Raw genomic sequence first — 17,685 nt, 5'->3', positions numbered from 1 at the left:
ACATCTGCTGACTGCTGGTAGAATCCTGTCCTTGGGGACATCTGGAGGAGAATGGGAAATCCTTCCACTGCAGCAGCACGGAGATGTCAGGCTATTGAGATGTCAGGCATGCGTTTGAGACCTCGCTGTTACGCACAGCCTCCTTGGCCTGTTTCGCAGCCTTGTTGAGACTTCCCATCGTGCAGTACTTCTGCTGTAACGTCTGCTGTGGATATTTTAGTATTAAGTCTTCCTTTTTACCTGCCATTGCTTTCAGATCTTCCATCAAGTCCTGTCTTCAGCTTTGTGGTGTACGAAACGACTGTTTGTTTTGGTTTTCCAGAAGATGTTTGCTTTCTGGGAGGGTCAGTGTCTCACCTGGGTCGTGCTAAGGCTCCTTTATATGGTCTAGGCACGAGCACCAAAGAAATGTCATTCCCACGTTTGAGCATTCATGACCATTTGCGCGGTTTGGTCTAGTGGAAGATGTCCCTGCCCATGGCAGGGGGGGTTGGACTGCACGATCTTCGACGCTCCCTTCCAAACCAACATGTTGCATGAGTGTCTGTTTGTAGCCGGTGCAGTCTGATTTGAAGGATAAATGTTTTGTGGACTGCCTTGATTTTCATGTGTTGATCCTCCACTGGTGACACGGGCCATGGGAGCTGTGGTGCCGCTGTGTCACCTCCTCTGCCTGAGGCTTTCCTTCTCTTGTTGCCAGCAGCTTCCCAGTACAGACCTCGCAGTCGCTGGTGGGCATCGCCAGGGGTTGGTGTCGATTGTAGAGCCAATTTGTGTAGACACCAACACGTGGTGGTGATCCTGGCAGAAACTTCTCCGAGTTCTGACCCTGGCCAATGTGCGACAAGGTGGAGAGGAGAGACAAGTGCTGTGACTGCAGGTGCTTGTTCTGCCCATGTGAAGCTCTGGTCTGCGCAGAAGCCGTACCAAGGATGGTGCCACCATCAAAAGGATGTTAAGGAATTAATTTCAGATGAATTTAGTCTGTCTGCTGTTATGCAAATAATTCTTTAGCCATCATTGCAAATTTGTAAATTACTGACTGTAAAATATTGATGCCTTTCCAGTAGACCATAGTACTGTCCGTGTTCTAAAGCTACAGGAGGAGGTTGGTGAGCTCAACTTCTTGCCCTCTGCAGGACTGGTGACACCTCTGTCACCTCCAACGTTTGTTCTTAATAGCTCAGTGAAATTTTACATGCCTGCTTCTAAAACGGAGCTTAAGAGGTGACCACGGCTCTAATAAAAGTGTTGGGCTTCGTGACAAAGGCCGGTAATGTAATTCTGCAGCAATGAAAGCCAACACTGAAGGACAAAACTCTTGGAAATTTTGTTCTCCCTTGTACTGCTCGTGTCGGAAATTGGAAACGCGCACTGACTCATGCAGATGTTGCTGAATGCTGAAGTCATTTGTGCCTTCAACATTTTATCATCAAAAAGTTGCTAGTGGGAAGTATGGGCTGGTTTTGCTGAATACTGGAATTGGGCATAGCTGAGTTGAGGCCTGTGTGCTATAAAATGCTCGTTTTTTTATGGTGCATAGCTGTTCTGTGTATATAGTCTGTAAAATCTGCTCAGGCTGAGGCTGTAGGTAATTTAAGTCGTCTTAGGTGGTTCAGCTCTGCAGGGCTCTCTCCCAGGAGCAGACCCTCTGTCTGTCTTCGTCCTCAGCCTTGACACCACCTCCCTGAAAACCCTCTGGAGGAGGACTTCTGCCTCTGGGCTCCTGAGGAAAGAGTTGGTTTGGCTGCCGCAAAATGCTAAAGCAAACCCTAAGGTGCAAAGGCTCAATGCAGCCTCCTGGGCTGAGGGTGGTGGTAGTTTGGTGGGTGGGAGGCCTGTGGGTGCTTTGGACCTTGTTCAGGTGAAGCTTCGGCAGCAGAGCCACAGCGAGCTGCTCTTCTTCTGCTGCTGAGCATCGCGGAGTTGGGCTGGGATTTTTCCAGGGATCTGGGCATCCGTACATCTTAATGCGTGTCCTGTAGGCTTTTTAAGATGGCTGAGAAGAGATCTCAGTGCCGCTCACTGCTGAGTTATTCTGACCTCGTCCTTCTTCTCAGCGACGTGTGCAGGCGTGCACCGGAGCTGTGGGGAGTGAGCTGCCGCAGGAGCTCTTGGGTGCCAGCTGCACGGTCCCCGGCTCGTGGACTGGAACCCGGGCAACGAGGCTGCTACTGTTGGACCCTTGCGTGCCGCTCTGTGCGTGGACACAGTCTCGGTCACGACCCACTGCTGCTCGGAGAGCATCCCCTGCTGAGCAGCTCTGTGCTGTGCGTGCGTGTTGCAGGGCATTGGTGCCCTGCAGGTTTTGGTGCAGAAAGGGCCGTTGTTCTGCAAAGGAAGTCAAGCCCAGATGGCTGAAATTTCTTAGGCTGGGCAGATCAGTGTGGAGGTGTCCAGTAAATAAAAAAAACCCCAACAGATTCAGCCTGGAAGCGAAGCCGGTGAGCAGCATCCTTCATCTCTTAGGGACGAGGCCTTTTTTTTCTTAACTTAATAATCTCTGAAAGGGGGGCAGCAGCTGTTGCGGCTTTTCCATTTCGCTGTGCTTTTGGGAAGCTTGCCTTATCTCCGGTGGGCATGGCGTGGTGGCTGGAGGCAGGGCTAGGGCTCGCTGCCTGCTGCCTGCTTCTGCAGCGCAGGTGTCCCCTAGGAGAGGGGTGAGTGCCGCTGGCAGGGCTTGGCGGGGGGATGAGCTGGGGGGGTTGGCGCCGTCCCCTGGGCTGGAGAGGTGCCCAGAGGCAGCCAAGCCCGTTGCTCCTTTGTCCTGGTGTGGCTCTGCACATGAACCCGGACATGGTCAAATTCATCTGCAACGCTAACAGAGGAGAGCAGGAGCTGAAGCCTGTGCGTAGCCACTGCTGAGATAACAGAGACCTCGTTACGCCCTGCTGCAGCTCGCTCTGCCTGCCGCCTCTTGCTTTTCGGGGGAGAGCAGGCTTTGAGTCTTTTTGGTTAGTTTGTGCTCCTCTGCCATCTTCCAGAAAGCGCCTATGGAGGGAACGGGGCTGGTTTGAACAGGAGGGTTGTAACCTGCTGGACAATGAATTTATTAGCAGTGTGCGTGTTGGCAAACCCATAGAGCTGGGATGCCCCAGGGCTCTGGACTGTCTCGCCATCCGCTGCTCCACTTTGCTGGGGAGGTTATCGCAGCTCAGCTCTCCCTCCTTTTGTGATTTTGGCCCTTGAGGAGGGGCAGGTTTAAAACAAGGCCCCAAAAGATGCTGGAGGAGCTTGGGCTGACCTGCCCTCTCCATCCTGCTCCCCACACTCATCGGCGCCGGAAGCAGCAGCTCCCAGAGCCGTCCCCGCTGCTTGCTGCGCTGCCTGCTGCTTGGCCTCCAGCAGGCTGGAGAAATAAAAAACCCTACGGAAGAGGGGTTATCTTCACCTACCCTGTGCAGGGGGTGAAAGCACGGGGACCCCGGGTCTCCGGTGCTGCCTGAAAGTGCCCAAAGCCAAAGCAGGTGTCGAGGGAGGTTGATCAAACCCCTCCTGCTCTGGATGTGCCGGGGGCAGAGCACCCACTCCTCGTGCCAGGGACGCCGTCAGCCATCAGCACTTCATGCGGCATCTGTATGCATAAAGCGGGCAACGCCAGTGACCTGCCAAGGCTGCGGAGCTGGTTGTGTTAATTAACTTGGGCTCGTCGCCTACTGTAAGCTGTTTTTAGAGCTAGTCTCACCTCCGGCACTTAGACTTGCAGCACTTGCTGTGGCTCTCTGTCCTCTCCCCCTGAGGTTGGGACATGTCAGGGGTGCCCAGCGGATGTGGAGATGGATGGCTGGCTGGTTCAGCAGCTGAGGAGCACCGGGAGGATTGTGTGCCCACATGCTTCCGTGGCGTTTGGGAGTACCCGCCCCTTGCCTGTTACTGGCAAGCAAGTCTGGGCCTTTGAAGGCTGTGAATTATTTGCTGCTGGTGTTGAGTAGCACCAGCAGGGAGCTTTGAGCTAGACTGGAGCTTTCCATGTGGCTTTGAAAACCTGGGATGCTCACAGCTGGGATGCGTGAAGCCAAAACGCTGTCGGCTGGGTGGACACTTTAGATTTCCTTAGAAGTGTTTTGGTTTGTTTTTTACTTTGGCAGTGGTGCATGGGAAGATGCTGCAAGCCTGGGCTGAGAGTGCCTGCGCGGGCCAGCAGCGTTCCTGGACCGAGCCCCGGGATGGAGAGAAGTGCCGGGAGCAGGTGATCCTTCAGCACCTTGCATCCCAGGGAGCTGTGCCTGCCCAGTGGCATCTCCTCCCCACTGAGTCCTCATTAGCCCTGTGGCTAACGCCGCTGCTGCCTCCCTCGTGCGGGGTTGTCGGGCGATCAGCCTGACGCTGTGTGTCGGAGGTGGCGTGGCACGGAGGGTATTTCCAGTGACGTGCGTTAGACAGATGGTGCCCTTATCCAGCCCAGAGCAAGACGTGCCCTCCCGACCAGCAGGATCCATCCATGTAATTTCCTTTTCGCAGGGCTCCCGGCCGGGTTTTTGTGCCACTCTCCCCGCACGCAGCAGGGCAGCGCTATGTTCAGTGCCTGCCCTAAATAACCATCGCCCTGCCTATGCATTAGCGCTCTGCAGTGCCTGGGGGGTGAGCTGCCTTGAAAATAGAAGTGCCTCCAACAAGACTTGCATATGGCTTTGGCAGAAACCCTCTCCCTGGACAGTGGGTGGCTTCCTCCGGGATTTCTGGGTCTAACAAATGGGTGGGACCAGTGGGCAGCAGGATGGGACAAAGCAGCGACGTGGCATCGTGCATGCAATGAGCCAGGACCGTTTCGGAGGTGGAAGGGAAGGACAAGAAGTGACAAGGAGATGGGCAGCATGCTGACCTGCTGCCTTTCCTTGGCTGCCAGTAATCTCTGGTCTGCATGGTCACAGCAAAAGCCAGCGTTTAAAATGAATGATGGGGAATGCTTTCCACATAGGCTAAAAATTCCTGCAAATTAAGATCCTGCCAGAATGAAGGCAATAAAAGCTGGATGGGTGCAGGAGGAATTGTGATGGAGGTGCATTTTCCTGTGCAGGGCTGCAGAGGCTCGCTGGTGTTTCCCATCCTGCTTACCTGGGAGGGGGCATTCATATGATCACAGAGTGCTTTGCGTTGGAAGGGACCTTCAAAGATCATACAGTGCCACACCCTGCCCTGGGCAGGGACACCTCCCACCAGCCAACATTGCTCCAAGCCCCGTCCAAAATGGCCTTGAACCCCTCCAGGGATGGGGCAGCCACAGCTTCTCTGGGCAACCTGGGCCAGGGTCCCACCACCCTCCTGGTACAACGTTTCTTCCTTATGTCCGACCTAACCCCAGCCCCGTTCAGTTCAAAACCGCTGCCCCTTGTCCTGTCACTGCAGGCCCTGGTCAAAAGTCTCTCTCCCTCTTTCCTAGAAGCCTCCTTAAGTCCTGAGTGGCCGCAGGAAGGTCTCCCTGGAGCCGTGTCTTCTCCAGGCTGCAGAAGCCGAACTCTCTCAGGCTTTCTCCAGAGCAGAGGTGTTCCAGCCGTGGGAGCATGTTGGTGGCCTCCTGTGGGGCGTCTCTGCCAGGTCCATGTCTGCGTTGTGGTGGGGAGCCCAGAGGTGGAGGCTTGCGGGGGGTGTGAGGAGAGCGGAGCAGAGGGGGAGCATCCCCTCCCTGTCCCTGCTGGCCACGCTGCTGGGGATGCAGCCCAGGAGACGCTTGGCGAAAGTGGGCTGCAAGTGCACATTGGCGGCTGATGTCCCATTTGTCACCCACCAGTATCCCCCAGTCCTTCTCTGCAGGGTGCTCTCAGCCCCCTCTCCTTTGACCCCTTCCCGTGGATGGCCGTCCTGTTGGCTGTGTGCCGAGGTGGCACGGGGGTGGCAGGCTGGACACACGTGCCATGGCAGAGCTGCCATCTGCCCCCTGCACTGTGTCAGAAACCTCTGGACAGGACCACGTCCTGGGCTGTGTCCCATGAGACATGGAGACAAGCCACGCTGTGGCAGGTGCTGGGGATGGGTCAGGAGATGGGCTGGTGCCCAAGGCCAGACTTTGTGGCACAGAGCTGGAGTTGGCAGAGCTGGAAGGAGCACGGAGAAGGAGTGGTACAGTGGGTGCAGGAGGTCAACTGGAATAACAGCCCCATTTCCTCTGAGAATTCTCCCTGAAATGCAGCCCACCATCCAGCAGCCTAACAGCTGCACTGAGCTAATGATGACACCCCACAGCTGAAAGCCCATGTGTGGAGACTGCTGGTGGCGGGGGCTGTCGGGGACGTCCCTGTCACTGGCCCGGAGAGGTTGGTCAGGGCGGTGGGAAGGAGGATGCCATGACCTGGGGGTGTGTATGTCTGGGGCAGCGTTTGCGTTGGCAGCTGCATCTTCCGTCACTTGCGATGTGTGTCCCCAGGATCTGTTGGCATTACGTGTTTCTGAGATCCTCGGCGGGGGTACTGTAAGTGGGAGTTTCTGACTGCTCGTGCCATTTGGGGTAATGCTGGCACAAGGCGGGCAGAAATTGTGCCTGTTTGCATGCGCTGGCCAAACGTCCCTCGGTCCAGGAGTTATGACTGAAATGCTGGTAGCTACATCCACTAAGCAAACATTCATCCATGCAGACGTCCGTCCTAGCTTTAGGAGATAATGCTTTTTGGCCTCCTCGGTGGCGAGAGCTGCTCACGTGTGCCAGCGGTGCTCTGGGGGTGGTGGAGAGGGCGTAGGCATTGCTCTGTGTCCGTTTGTGGACCCCAGACGGACCTTTGCTTGCAGCTGGCGGCGGCTGTGCTGGTGAAGCAGGGCTCGTTCACAGGCCGAATGAATGAGACGTTGGCAGCGGAGCTGGGACTCGAGGGTGACAGACGTTGCTTTGCTAAGGCAGGTTTTGAATGAGGCTGGAGCTGCAATGGTAGGGGATGGTAGGTGGAGAGGGCACAGGTCCCTCCAGCCTGGCTGCCTGGTGGTGTTGGGGTGCAGGAGGGGTGTAACGGAGCCCATGGCCAAATCCTGCCCTGGCCGCAGGGCTGTGCGGGTGCTGCTGGCTGGGGCTGTGCATCCAGCTCTGCACCGAGCCTGATTCATGCTCCAGCTCTTGGTGCTGGGCTGTGACCGCTGGCAGGGACCTGCCTCCACTCCCCAGTGTGAGAGCAAACTGACAAACTTTGGAAACAAAAAGCTTCAGGAAAGAAGCTGAGTCCTGCCTGTCACAAAGGACAGGGCGATCTGCAGGGAGCGTGCAGAGCTCTCCGCAAGTCCAGACAAGTACAGCCATGTGCGCTGGCAGCCCAGAAACCCCCCGCAGCCTGGGCTACATCCCCAGCAGCGTGGGCAGCAGGGTGACGGGGGGATTCTGCCCCTCTGCTCCGCTCTGTGAGACCCCCCCACAGTGCTGCCTCCAGCTCTGGGGCACCAACAGCAGAAGGACACGGAGCTGTTGGAGCAGGTCCAGAGGAGGCCCCGGAGATGCTGGGAGGGCTGGAGCCCCTCTGCTGTGAAGACAGGCTGAGAGAGCTGGGGGGGTTCAGCCTGGAGAAGAGAAGGCTCCAGGGAGACCTTCCAGCCCGTTCCAGTCCCTAAAGGGGCTCCAGGAAATATGGTGACAAAAATTTTTCGCAGGGCCTGTAGCGATAAGACAAAGGGTAATGGTTTTAAACTAAAAGAGGGAAGATTCGTCGAGATATAAGGAAGAAATTCTTGACTGTGGGGGTGGTGAGCCCCTGGCGCAGGTTGCCCAGAGAGGTGGTCAGTGCCTGGACACATTCAAGGCCGGGTTGGACGGGGCTCTGAGTAACCTGATCAAGTTGAAGATGTCACTGCTCATGGCAGTGGGGTTGGACTAGAGACCTTTAAAGGTCCCTTCCAACCCAAACTATTCCATGATTCTATGCCTGTGCAGGCAGGGGACCACTGACCCCTCTCCCCATCCATGCTCCCAGCACAATGGTGTATTTTCAGCAACACAGGGAAGAGATCCAAGTCAAAGCAGGAGAAAGCTCTGGGTGCTTATCCACAGGTTGATCTCACCCAGCTCCATCAAAATCTAAATGCATTGACCTGTTCCCAGGCTGGCGGCTCCTGCCGTGCCCCGGTCTCACTGTGCGGGTGGCTCCTGCCAGCTGGGTCCTGGTGTGGGGGCCTGGCCGTGGCCCACATGGACAAATTCTGAATTCCTGGCTTCAGGGAATGTTTCTTCTTTGTTTTCTCTTGAATCATGATAGCTCTCCTATCTTGAGATCTTTGGATAAGCCATTTGTGAAGCGCTTGCCAAAGCGAAGGGTGCCACAGGCGGTGGCAGGGCTGAAAGCTGAGGTCTCCTCTGGGTGACTTCACCCAAATCAGTCACCCTAGGTTGAAAAGCCAATTTTAGGGGGAAGGATAGGTGTTTCATCTGACTTATTTCAAGGTAAGAGGTATCTCTCTGGAGACTGCATTGGCTAGGTCTGCAAAGTGTGAAAGGCCTGCGGGGGGACGTGTAACCATCTGCAACGTGTGGGGCAATTACAAGATGCGCAGAGACAGTCCTCTCTCGTAAATCTTCTCCATCTTACCGGCTCCTTGTCTCTAGTGAAGACGGAGTAAGAAGAAACGTTTCCACCCCATTAATTTTCCATTTCCCTCCATCATGTACCTGCTTTAGATAATAATCTTTTAAATGTCTCCTTATACAGAGGACTGTAAGTTTTCATTCCCCTGCGAGCTCGCGTCCTCTGCCTCACTGGGGCGGGAGGTGTTTTCATCTCTGGTGACAATGACACACACGGTACTGCAGACAAGGACAACCCCTCATTTGCCTGCTGTGGCTTTACTAGTTCCATTGTGTTTTCTGTTTTCTCCCATCTTTCCTGCACTCCGCAGCATCCCTCGTGCTTTCCCCTCCCGGCTGTTTGCTCGGCCTTTGTGCACAAGCACAGCTGCGTGTGGCTCATTAAGTTGCCCCCTCCATCTCTCTGTAAATGCGTAGGTATCGTTAGTCTTGTTCTGTGCTCACCAGGGGAGGCCACGCAGTGTGGCAGCTGGCTGCGGTGGTGTTTTGCGTTATGCCTTTATTGCTGGAACTGGCCGTCCGCTGCTCTCTTGGTGTCCGTAGTGCTCTGGTGCGACAGCGCCGGGGGCATCCCACGCTCTGGCTGGCGTTTGCCCCAGCTCCTGGGAGCAAGTGAGCAAAGGAGAAGGGGAAGACGCCCTTGAGGAGCTCCTGAAATGGAGCCGCAAACTTTGCAGGAAGCACTTGTTGATGCCTCTCTCTGTGTCCTTGCAGGCGAAGGACAGCGACGATGATGATGAAGTCACCGTCAGTGTGGACCGGGACCGCTTCATGGACGAGTTCTTTGAGCAGGTGGGAGTTTTGTTTCCCCAGTGCAGCTTTAAAGCCAGTTCAGAGCTGTCTCTTGGCACCGGAGCGGGCTGCGGCGCTGTGGCACGGGCTCCCACCGCAGGCAGGGAGCAGCGGTGGAGGTGGGCATGGAGGTGCTGCCCCGGCTAACGCTGCTCAGCTGATGCTTGGGGTCCTCGAGGGTTGTGCTCAGAGTGCTCATTAGCAGGAAAAAGGCTTCTACGCAGACCTGAGGCTGTTGTGGGCTTACCTGGCCCTGTGGGTGTTTTGCTGTGCCACCTCCTCCTCCAGAAATGGAGCAGGTGAGCCTTGCAGCCTGATACTAAAGCGGACTGGCTCTCAAACCTCTCCTGAAAGCACCTCTGCAGAGTAGCAGTTTCTGCATGGGACTGATTTAATTTTGTGCCTCTCGTTACCGAACAAGAGGTTGTCTTCTGGCATGTGGGTGGCTGTAAGATCTGCATGTGGATTTTTAGCACACCCTGAGCATGGCATGTGTGTAGGGGGTGTTAAAATGTATCCGTGCAGGCAATGGAGTGGGGAATGAAAAAAATCTGACATGCAGATGGAGGAAGATGAGCAGAGCGGTGGTGTGAGTCGAAAGAGAAGACAGAGCTAGAGGGTGGGCAGCCCAGCAGGCAGAGGACGCGAACCGAGGTTCCCCCTCTCGGCGACGCCAGCGTGTCTCCTTGTAGCACAGGAGCGCGAGGAAGATGCCAGCACCCATTTGCTGGCAAATTTGGCTTCCCTGGTCTATGGGTGAGGGTCAAACTGGGCTTCTCAGCCGCTGGAGCAAAGAGCCATGGCGGACTGAGCCAGGACCAAGCCTGGCTTCAGCAACGGCAGCAATTGGACGTGCAACCTTGCTGGATGTGCAGAATCCGGGAATCCGTAGGTCTAATGCTAATTTCAATAAAGCTCAAATGTTTCCCAGTGTATCACAAAGGATGCAGGATGCAGAGTCTGTATTACATTGCTGTGACTGCAAAGCTGTCAGCTGTGATGTGGAAGGTCTGATTTCATGGTGGTCCTATGGTTTCAGGATCCAGATGGGAAATATTTGTCCAGGAGGACGTTTGCTGTGGTTCAGATGTGTCGTGGTTGCTTTGGGATAGGGTTTAATAATCCCTCCCTTTCCAAAAGTCCGGGCCTCTCACAGGAGACCTGTCTTGTTGTCCATCCCCACAGGTGGAAGAAATTCGAGGGTTCATCGATAAAATTTCGGAGAATGTGGAGGAAGTGAAGAGGAAGCACAGTGCCATCCTTGCTTCGCCCAACCCCGATGAGAGTGAGTGAGCTGTCATCTGCTCGCATCCCTGTGGGTACCTGGCTGCGCTGGGCTGGGCCGCTTGCGGGGTGGTCGGAGTCCAACAGAAGTCCTCTTGTCTTCAGGTGGCTGTGGCTGGAAAGCCACAAGCCACCAGGGTGGCTGATGGCCGGCGTGAGGGAGGGCTGGGACTTCTGTGGGAAGGAGAGGGAGGGATGGCTGATGGCTTTCTGACCTTGAGAGGTGGTGAGGGTCCAGCGAGGCTGCTGGAGTGGAATTCCTGAAGGATGGGGCAACGTGGAGGCTGAAAAGAGCAAATGGCTGGTTTTATGTTGGTTGGCTGTTGTCTTGTATACACGGATGAGGCAGCACTTGCAGAACAGGCTGAGCAGTGCCTGCTCGGCCCCTACTGCCTCCTTGGTGCAGCTCTTCTTTTGAGCCCGCGATGTGCACTTGTTGTGGTGCGCCCACTGTCCTGAAGGACATTTTGTTGCTGGCTGGCCAAAGAGTCTGTCCTTTCTGGACCTTACTGATGTATCGCTGTTTTCTTCCCCAGTCTTGTGTTCCTGAGAAGAGGTTTGTGGCCAGGCACAGAAGTTAAGTATAGCAGCACCCAAGAGGTGGCAACATTTGTGAGTCTGCAGGATCTGGTGGAGTTAGAGCCGTGGGCGATGAGATCCCCTGTCCTCAGGTGCAAGCAGTGCCTCTCCCTGGGGAGCTGGAGGAGCTGGCACTGGCAGAGCACCTGGGGCTGGTGGGGCCAGCTGGGCTTCCTTAGGGCAGAGGCTTTCCAGCTTTGGTGTCTGCAAACCCCTCATTGGGGAGCAGGTGGGACAGAGATGCTGAGCTGTGCGAGGGAGAGCAAGGGCGAGCACAGCTGAGCGAAGCTGCTTACCTGGACTGGCTCACCTGCTGAGGGACATCATTTCAAGGTCTGCTGTCCTTTGGTCTTGCCATAAGCCCACGTGGGCTCTCCTTTGCCCACATTCCCTGTGGTGCTGGTGGTCGCAGGGCCGGTGGTTGCAGGGGTGACCATGCAGGGTGGCTCTGGGCTGCTGGTAGCCCTTGTCCTTGGGAAAGGTGTTGCTTTGATGGGCCAGTGGGTGGCTGCCGAGGAGCTGAACACCACTTGTGCCCTCCAGGCTGCAATGGCCCTGGCTCAAAGGTGATTAGGAAGTTGGAAAGCTGAGACTAAGTCTCTGTCTTGCCATCCACCCTCCTCCCGTCTACTTCTCTTCATTGGCCGAGTGCAATTCCACGTCTGCTCGTGTCCAGCTGTGAATTGTTTCTAGAGGTCCAGCCCTACATCAAATCAATAGGTATTGCTAATTGCTTGAAAGAACCTGTTCCTTCCTAAATTGGCTCACACTCCCCTCTCCTGGCAGCTGCTCCTCAGCTCAAGTTCACTTGGCTGAGTCTGGAAGCAAGGGATTTTCTCAAGGGAATTCACGTGTCTCAGACTGTTGCTCAATCATCCTCCAGGGCTCTTTTGGTCTGCGCTCGCGCTGTAAGATTTTGCAGTGTCTCTGTTTGGGTGTTTTCAGGGAAGAGCTGTCATTGCTTTGCTTCTGGCTGCTGGGCTCATACAGCCTGCATGGACACGGTGTCCGCTCGGAGCTGAGCCACAGCTCAGGCTGCAAAGGGCGCTCATGGCCTAAAAGCAAAATAATCTATTTAAAAGTCTGAGATGTGCAGCAACCACGATAGCGTGACATTGACGTGACTTCCAGAAGCATCCAGGACATTGGGAGTGCTTCTGGTTTTGTTTTACAATGTTACCTTCATTTGGTGGTGTAGAAAATTCGGTTTATAATGCCAAAAACTGTTTGGGCAGTGAAAGAAGAGGCTGCACCCTGTTGAGAAATTAGTATTTTGTAATATTGTGGTGTGTTCCAGGAGGTGTCGTGAGGCTGATCAGGTACTCAGTGGTCGATAGACTCACAGAATCACAGAGGGGTTTGGGTTGGAAGGGACCTTCAAGATCACCCAGTGCCACCCCCTGCCCCGGGCAGGGACACCTCCCACCAGCCCAGGTTGCTCCAAGCCCTGTCCAACCTGGCCTTGAACCCCTCCAGGGATGGGGCAGCCACAGCTTCTCTGGGCAACCTGGGCCAGGGTCCCACCACCCTCCTGGTACAACGTTTCTTCCTTATGTCCGACCTAACCCCAGCCCCGTTCAGTTCAGAACCACTGCCCCTTGTCCTGTCACTGCAGGCCCTGGTCAAAAGTCTCTCTCCCTCTTTCCTAGAAGCCTCCTTAAGTCCTGAGTGGCCGCAGGAAGGTCTCCCTGGAGCCGTGTCTTCTCCAGGCTGCAGAAGCCGAACTCTCTCAGGCTTTCTCCAGAGCAGAGGTGTTCCAGCCGTGGGAGCATGTTGGTGGCCTCCTGTGGGGCATCTCTGCCAGGTCCATGTCTGCGTTGTGGTGGGGAGCCCAGAGGTGGAGGCTTGCGGGGGGTGTGAGGAGAGCGGAGCAGAGGGGGAGCATCCCCTCCCTGTCCCTGCTGGCCACGCTGCTGGGGATGCAGCCCAGGAGACGCTTGGCTTTCTGGGCTGCAAGTGCACGTTGCCGGTTGATGTCCCATTTGTCACCCACCAGTATCTCCTAGTCCTTCTCTGAAGGGTGCTCTCCGTCCCTGCATCCATCCATCCATCCATCCCTCCATCCATCCCCCATCCCCCAGTCTGTGCTGGTACTGGGGAATGCCCTGATCCAGGTGCAGGACCTTGCACTTGGCCTGGTTGAACTTCATGAGGTTCACGTGGGCTCACACCTTGCATGCATCACCACAAATCAGCAAGAGCTGCTTCACCACAGCTGACTCCTCCCAGCTGAGTGGATGCTGCATGGTGTCTCTGACCAGCCTCCAGCTCCCCCAGGCTGCTGTGTGCTGGGGCTGCTGGTGGGGTGGTGTCAGCTGAGCCATGTTCCTAGGGCAGCACCCATGTGCCAGCATCACTGGAGTAGGACGTCCACTGTACCTGAGCGCTGCTCCCTTCTGTCCCTTAGTACCTGGGGGTGGGGTGTTGGAAATGGTCCTCAGGACGGGAGACAGCCTTGGACATAGCTGCAGGGGTCAGGAGGATGAGGTCAGGAAGGCCAAGGCACGGCTGGAGCTGTGGACTTGGGGGCACAGGTGAATGAAAAGCTGGACATGAGCCAACAATGCGTGCTTGCAGCCCAGAAGGCCAATCGCATCCTGGGCTGCATCAAAAGAAGCGTGGCCAGCAGATCCAGAGAGGTGATTCTGCCCCTCTACTCTGCTCTGGTGAGACCCCACCTGGAGTACTGTGTCCAGCTCTGGAGCCCTCAGCACAAGGACATGGAGCTGTTGGAGCGGGGCCAGAGGAGGCCACGAAGATGATCCGAGGGCTGGAGCCCCTCTGCTGTGAGGACAGGCTGAGAGAGCTGAGGGGGGTTCAGCCTGGAGAAGAGAAGGCTCTGGGGAGACCTTCTAGCCCCTTCCAGTCCCTGAAGGGGGCCTACAGGAAAGCTGGGGAGGGGCTGTTTGCAAGGGCATGGAGCCATAGGACGAGGGGCAATGGTTTAAACTAGAGCAGGGCAGGTTGAGATTAGCCATTAGGAAGAAGTTCTTTACACTGAGGGTGGTGAGACACTGGCCCAGGTTGCCCAGAGAGGTGGTGGAGGCCCCATCCCTGGAGACATTCAAGGCCAGGCTGGATGAGGCTCTGAGCAACCTGATCTAGTTGAAGATGTCCCTGCTCTCTGCAGGGGGGTTGAACTAGATGGCCTTCAGAGGTCCCTTCCAACCCAACACATTCTATGATTCTGTGATCTTTAAAGGTCCATTCCACCCCAAACCATTTTGTGATAACTGATGATGTACTAGTTGTAGCTTTTCCATTTCCCAGCGACTCACTCAGACCCAGAGCTGAATCGCTCCATGTCTGTCTGCTCCTTCAACCCCTGGTGAGATGCACAAAATGTGGCAGAAGTTCAACCAATGATGGGATTAGCCTTGGCTGGAGCTCAGTCCTGTGCTTTGGTGGGGTGGAGGCGGTGCAGGGCCCCGCGGGGGTGAAGGCAGTGCAGTGGGGGACAGTGGGTGCTGGCATGGTGCCCGGCAGCCCCCCCACTGCCTCCCTGTGCTCCCGAGCCCCACGGAGAACCTGGTAATTAATGCAAAGGCTTGTAATCCATGGAAGTGAATTTATTGAGCTTAATTCGGAAATTAAGAAGCAATGTTTCTATGAGGCATGAGAGGGGGATGCAGCCAAGGGGCACTAAAATGTCATCAGTGAGAGGCTGGTCTTGGTGTGTTCTCACTGGTTTTGCTTTTTAACATGCGAATGACAATTTAACAAGCGAATGACACCTGTGGTGACAATCAAGGCAAGAGGTTGCTTTTTGGAGGGCCCAAACCTGCGGGGCATTTGGGGTGCTGCTTGTCCCTTCTGGAACAGCCCCTCAGTTATTTCTTCGTGATCTCTGAGCACTTCAGCATCTTGTGAAACCTCCACTACAAAGGTGATGGGGAGTCGTCCTTCAGGACATCAGAAGAAAGACACAGACTTCTCGTTCTTGTCTGGAGGGAAATGCGCTGTGCGTGGCACAGCTCAGTTTGGTGAGGTGCAGCTCCTCTGTCAGGAGATACAAACTCCTTGAACACCACTGGCAAGTCCCTCCTAGAGCTGGAGGATCTTGGAGTGGGGCTTTGGAAGATCAGGGCAGAGCTGGGCTGGCAGTTTGGAAAATGGATGAACAGTGGTTGGAGGTGCCGTCGGAGCACTGAGTGGAGCTGGGTGCATGGGTGTACAGTGTCTGCTGGCTGAATTGTTTGCTGCTTTTTCAGGGTCTCTTGGTGAAAGAGATTCCACAGGTACAGTCCTACTGTAACCTGTGTCTTAAATGGCTGTGTGCTTAGGTGGATGTAAGCCCTTGGTGCTCTCCTGCATGTGCTCTGCTGTTGCAGAAGAAGGAGAGGTCCAGGTGTCTATGGGAGACCTGCATTTACCCACCTGCCCGGTGCGGGGCGGAGGTGCTGGGCTGGATCCATGCTGCACAGAAGGACTCATCCCTCTTCTGATCACTCTTCTGGCTGCACAGACTGTTCTCGGATCCATATTGCTGCTGCCTGGGCTTATTTTGGCACCCGGTGGGCGTGCCTCCTTCCCTCCCTCCCTCTCTTCCTCCATCCGTCTGTCCCTCTCTCTGTCCCTCCGTCCCTCCTGGTACTGGGGGTTGCCTTGACCCAAGCGCAGGACCTTGCACTTGGCCTAGTTGTATGGCAAGGCGTGGAGTGGATTTGATGGACATAAAATCACGAGCGGCCCAGGGAGGTGGGACAGGGTCTGGTTGCTCACCACACCTCCCAGAGCAGGTCTGGGGGTGGGGAAGACACCAATGGAGCTGGTAGATGGTGAGGTCCCCACCAACAGACGTGGTTCTTCAGCCCCACTGGGGTTGGCAGGGTATGGTGTGGTGCCTGCTCGCTGCAGGTCCCAGGGAGCGTGTGCTTCACTGGGCCCTGCTTGTGTGGGCAGGGGGAGCCCCATCTTCCTCCCCTGTCATGGTCCGTCCTGCCTCCAGCACTGGGAGCGGTCCGTCTTCTGCTCGCCTTTCTCCTGCCGCGTCTTCGAGGCAGATGAGTTGATGCTGAAATGAGAAGCCGTGTTGTGGCAAAGGTGTGCTGCTTTGTGCTGGCAGTGGCATCGGGCGTGGGCGCTCATGGGGACAGTGGGAAGGAGGTGCCGTCTGCTGGCCTGGCTCTCAGCATCCTGCATTCCTGCGTCCTGCTCCTCTTCATCCTCCAGGCAGGTCCCTAAGGGAAGGTGTTCTCCGCCTGTCTTTGCACCCGATGCTTGGTGCAGCTGTGGCCGGGGATGGCCCCGTGGCTCTGCCAGCTCTGCCCACCATAGCAAGCCTGGCGTGAGACGGAGAAGCTGAAGGAGTGCTTGGTGCAGGGATGGGGGTTCCTCTGCCCACCGGGGAGGCGCAGGAGCTCCTGCAGAGTGGATCGACACCTTGGCTTGTGCATGCCAAGCGGAGCTGCGCTGCTGATGCCTGTGGTTGTTACGGCAATGCCATGCTGTGCTCAGGGGCTGCCTTGGGTGGCTGTGTCCTGTCTGTGTCACAGAGAGGCGCTTTTCATCACCCTTTTGTACATTTCTCCAGCTCCATCTTGAGCGAGTTTTGCTTCTCCTCCCGGTAATTCTTGTTGAAGGGCTGCTTTAGGGCTTAATCTCCAGTGGTCAGGAACCATCTTCTCATTTCCAGCCGGAGTCTATTTATGATCGATTTACATACCAACATCATCCCAAGAGCAAACATATGTAGCTTAAATAGCTGTTTGCCCTTCTGGCTTAATCCTGGCAGGCCCACGCAGCAGCTCAGTCGTTTTGCAAGGGTTTCGTGCAGTCCCTGCCTGCCTTATCCCTGTCACCTGCCCCAGCTCCGGTTCTGAAGGGCTAGGGTACCCCGGGGCATGAGGTCATTAGGGTTTTTGGAGGGCGCTGTCTGCTGATCAGCATTTCTTGAGCTTTTTTGTACTGGGTTGCTCTTCTCTTACCTTGTCGTGTTGCTACTCCCATGGAAGTTGGGGGTCTGCCTGTGTGGGATGGGCCAGGGCTTCCCATGGCGAACTGGTGGGCACTGGGCCCGGGCACATGCAGGCGATGAGTGTTTGAAGGAGATGGACAGAGCGGGGGTTGGTGGGTCGTGGTGGCACCTCTGCCCGTGAACGAGAGGCGCAGCTGTACATTGGGTTGTGGATATGGCTGCCCAGGGAGTAGACAGCCCAGCCCTCCCCAGTGTCTCCAGAAGCTGGGGAACAAGCTGGCAAAACGCCTCCCTTGAGTGCCAAACCAGCTCCTGGCACCAACTCAGCGGGTGTCGTGGGGCGCAGGCGGGGCAGGGGCTAGTGCGGGTGCAGGGATCCTCATGGTGTGGGTGCAGGGGTGCTCACACTGGTTCTCACCTTCCCTGGTCACTGCCACCACTCCTAATGGACCTGCGTGAGGCTCCTGCTGCTGCGTTGTGCCTGGCATAGTGGCACCCGCTGCCAGCCCTTGGGTGCTGCCCACAGGAATAGGACTCACGGACTTGCTGTGCATCATCCCAACACCACAGCAAGGATGCCTGGGATATCTCTGTCCTCTCTCCCACATGCCCGCGTGGCTTT

General features: G+C 56.0%; 1 protein-coding gene across 2 annotated transcripts in view; it reads left to right on the top strand.

The window, feature by feature from the left end:
- STX1A (syntaxin 1A) overlaps positions 1 to 17,685 on the top strand; it is a 96,591-nt gene that overhangs the window by 8,467 nt on the left and 70,439 nt on the right. For both annotated transcript variants that reach the window (XR_010072047.1, XM_063341934.1), the window contains exons 2-3: positions 9,206 to 9,283; positions 10,469 to 10,568. Coding sequence is in view for 1 of the 2 variants with exons in the window: in XM_063341934.1 (XP_063198004.1) it covers positions 9,206 to 9,283; positions 10,469 to 10,568 (178 nt within the window). In the remaining variant the exon portion in view is untranslated. The remainder of the gene's footprint in view (positions 1 to 9,205; positions 9,284 to 10,468; positions 10,569 to 17,685) is intronic.

This window comes from Chroicocephalus ridibundus, chromosome 7, assembly GCF_963924245.1.
Source record: "Chroicocephalus ridibundus chromosome 7, bChrRid1.1, whole genome shotgun sequence".
In the NCBI taxonomy this organism is placed as follows: Eukaryota; Metazoa; Chordata; class Aves; order Charadriiformes; family Laridae; genus Chroicocephalus; species Chroicocephalus ridibundus.
This window is presented reverse-complemented; position numbering and strand designations above follow the sequence as displayed.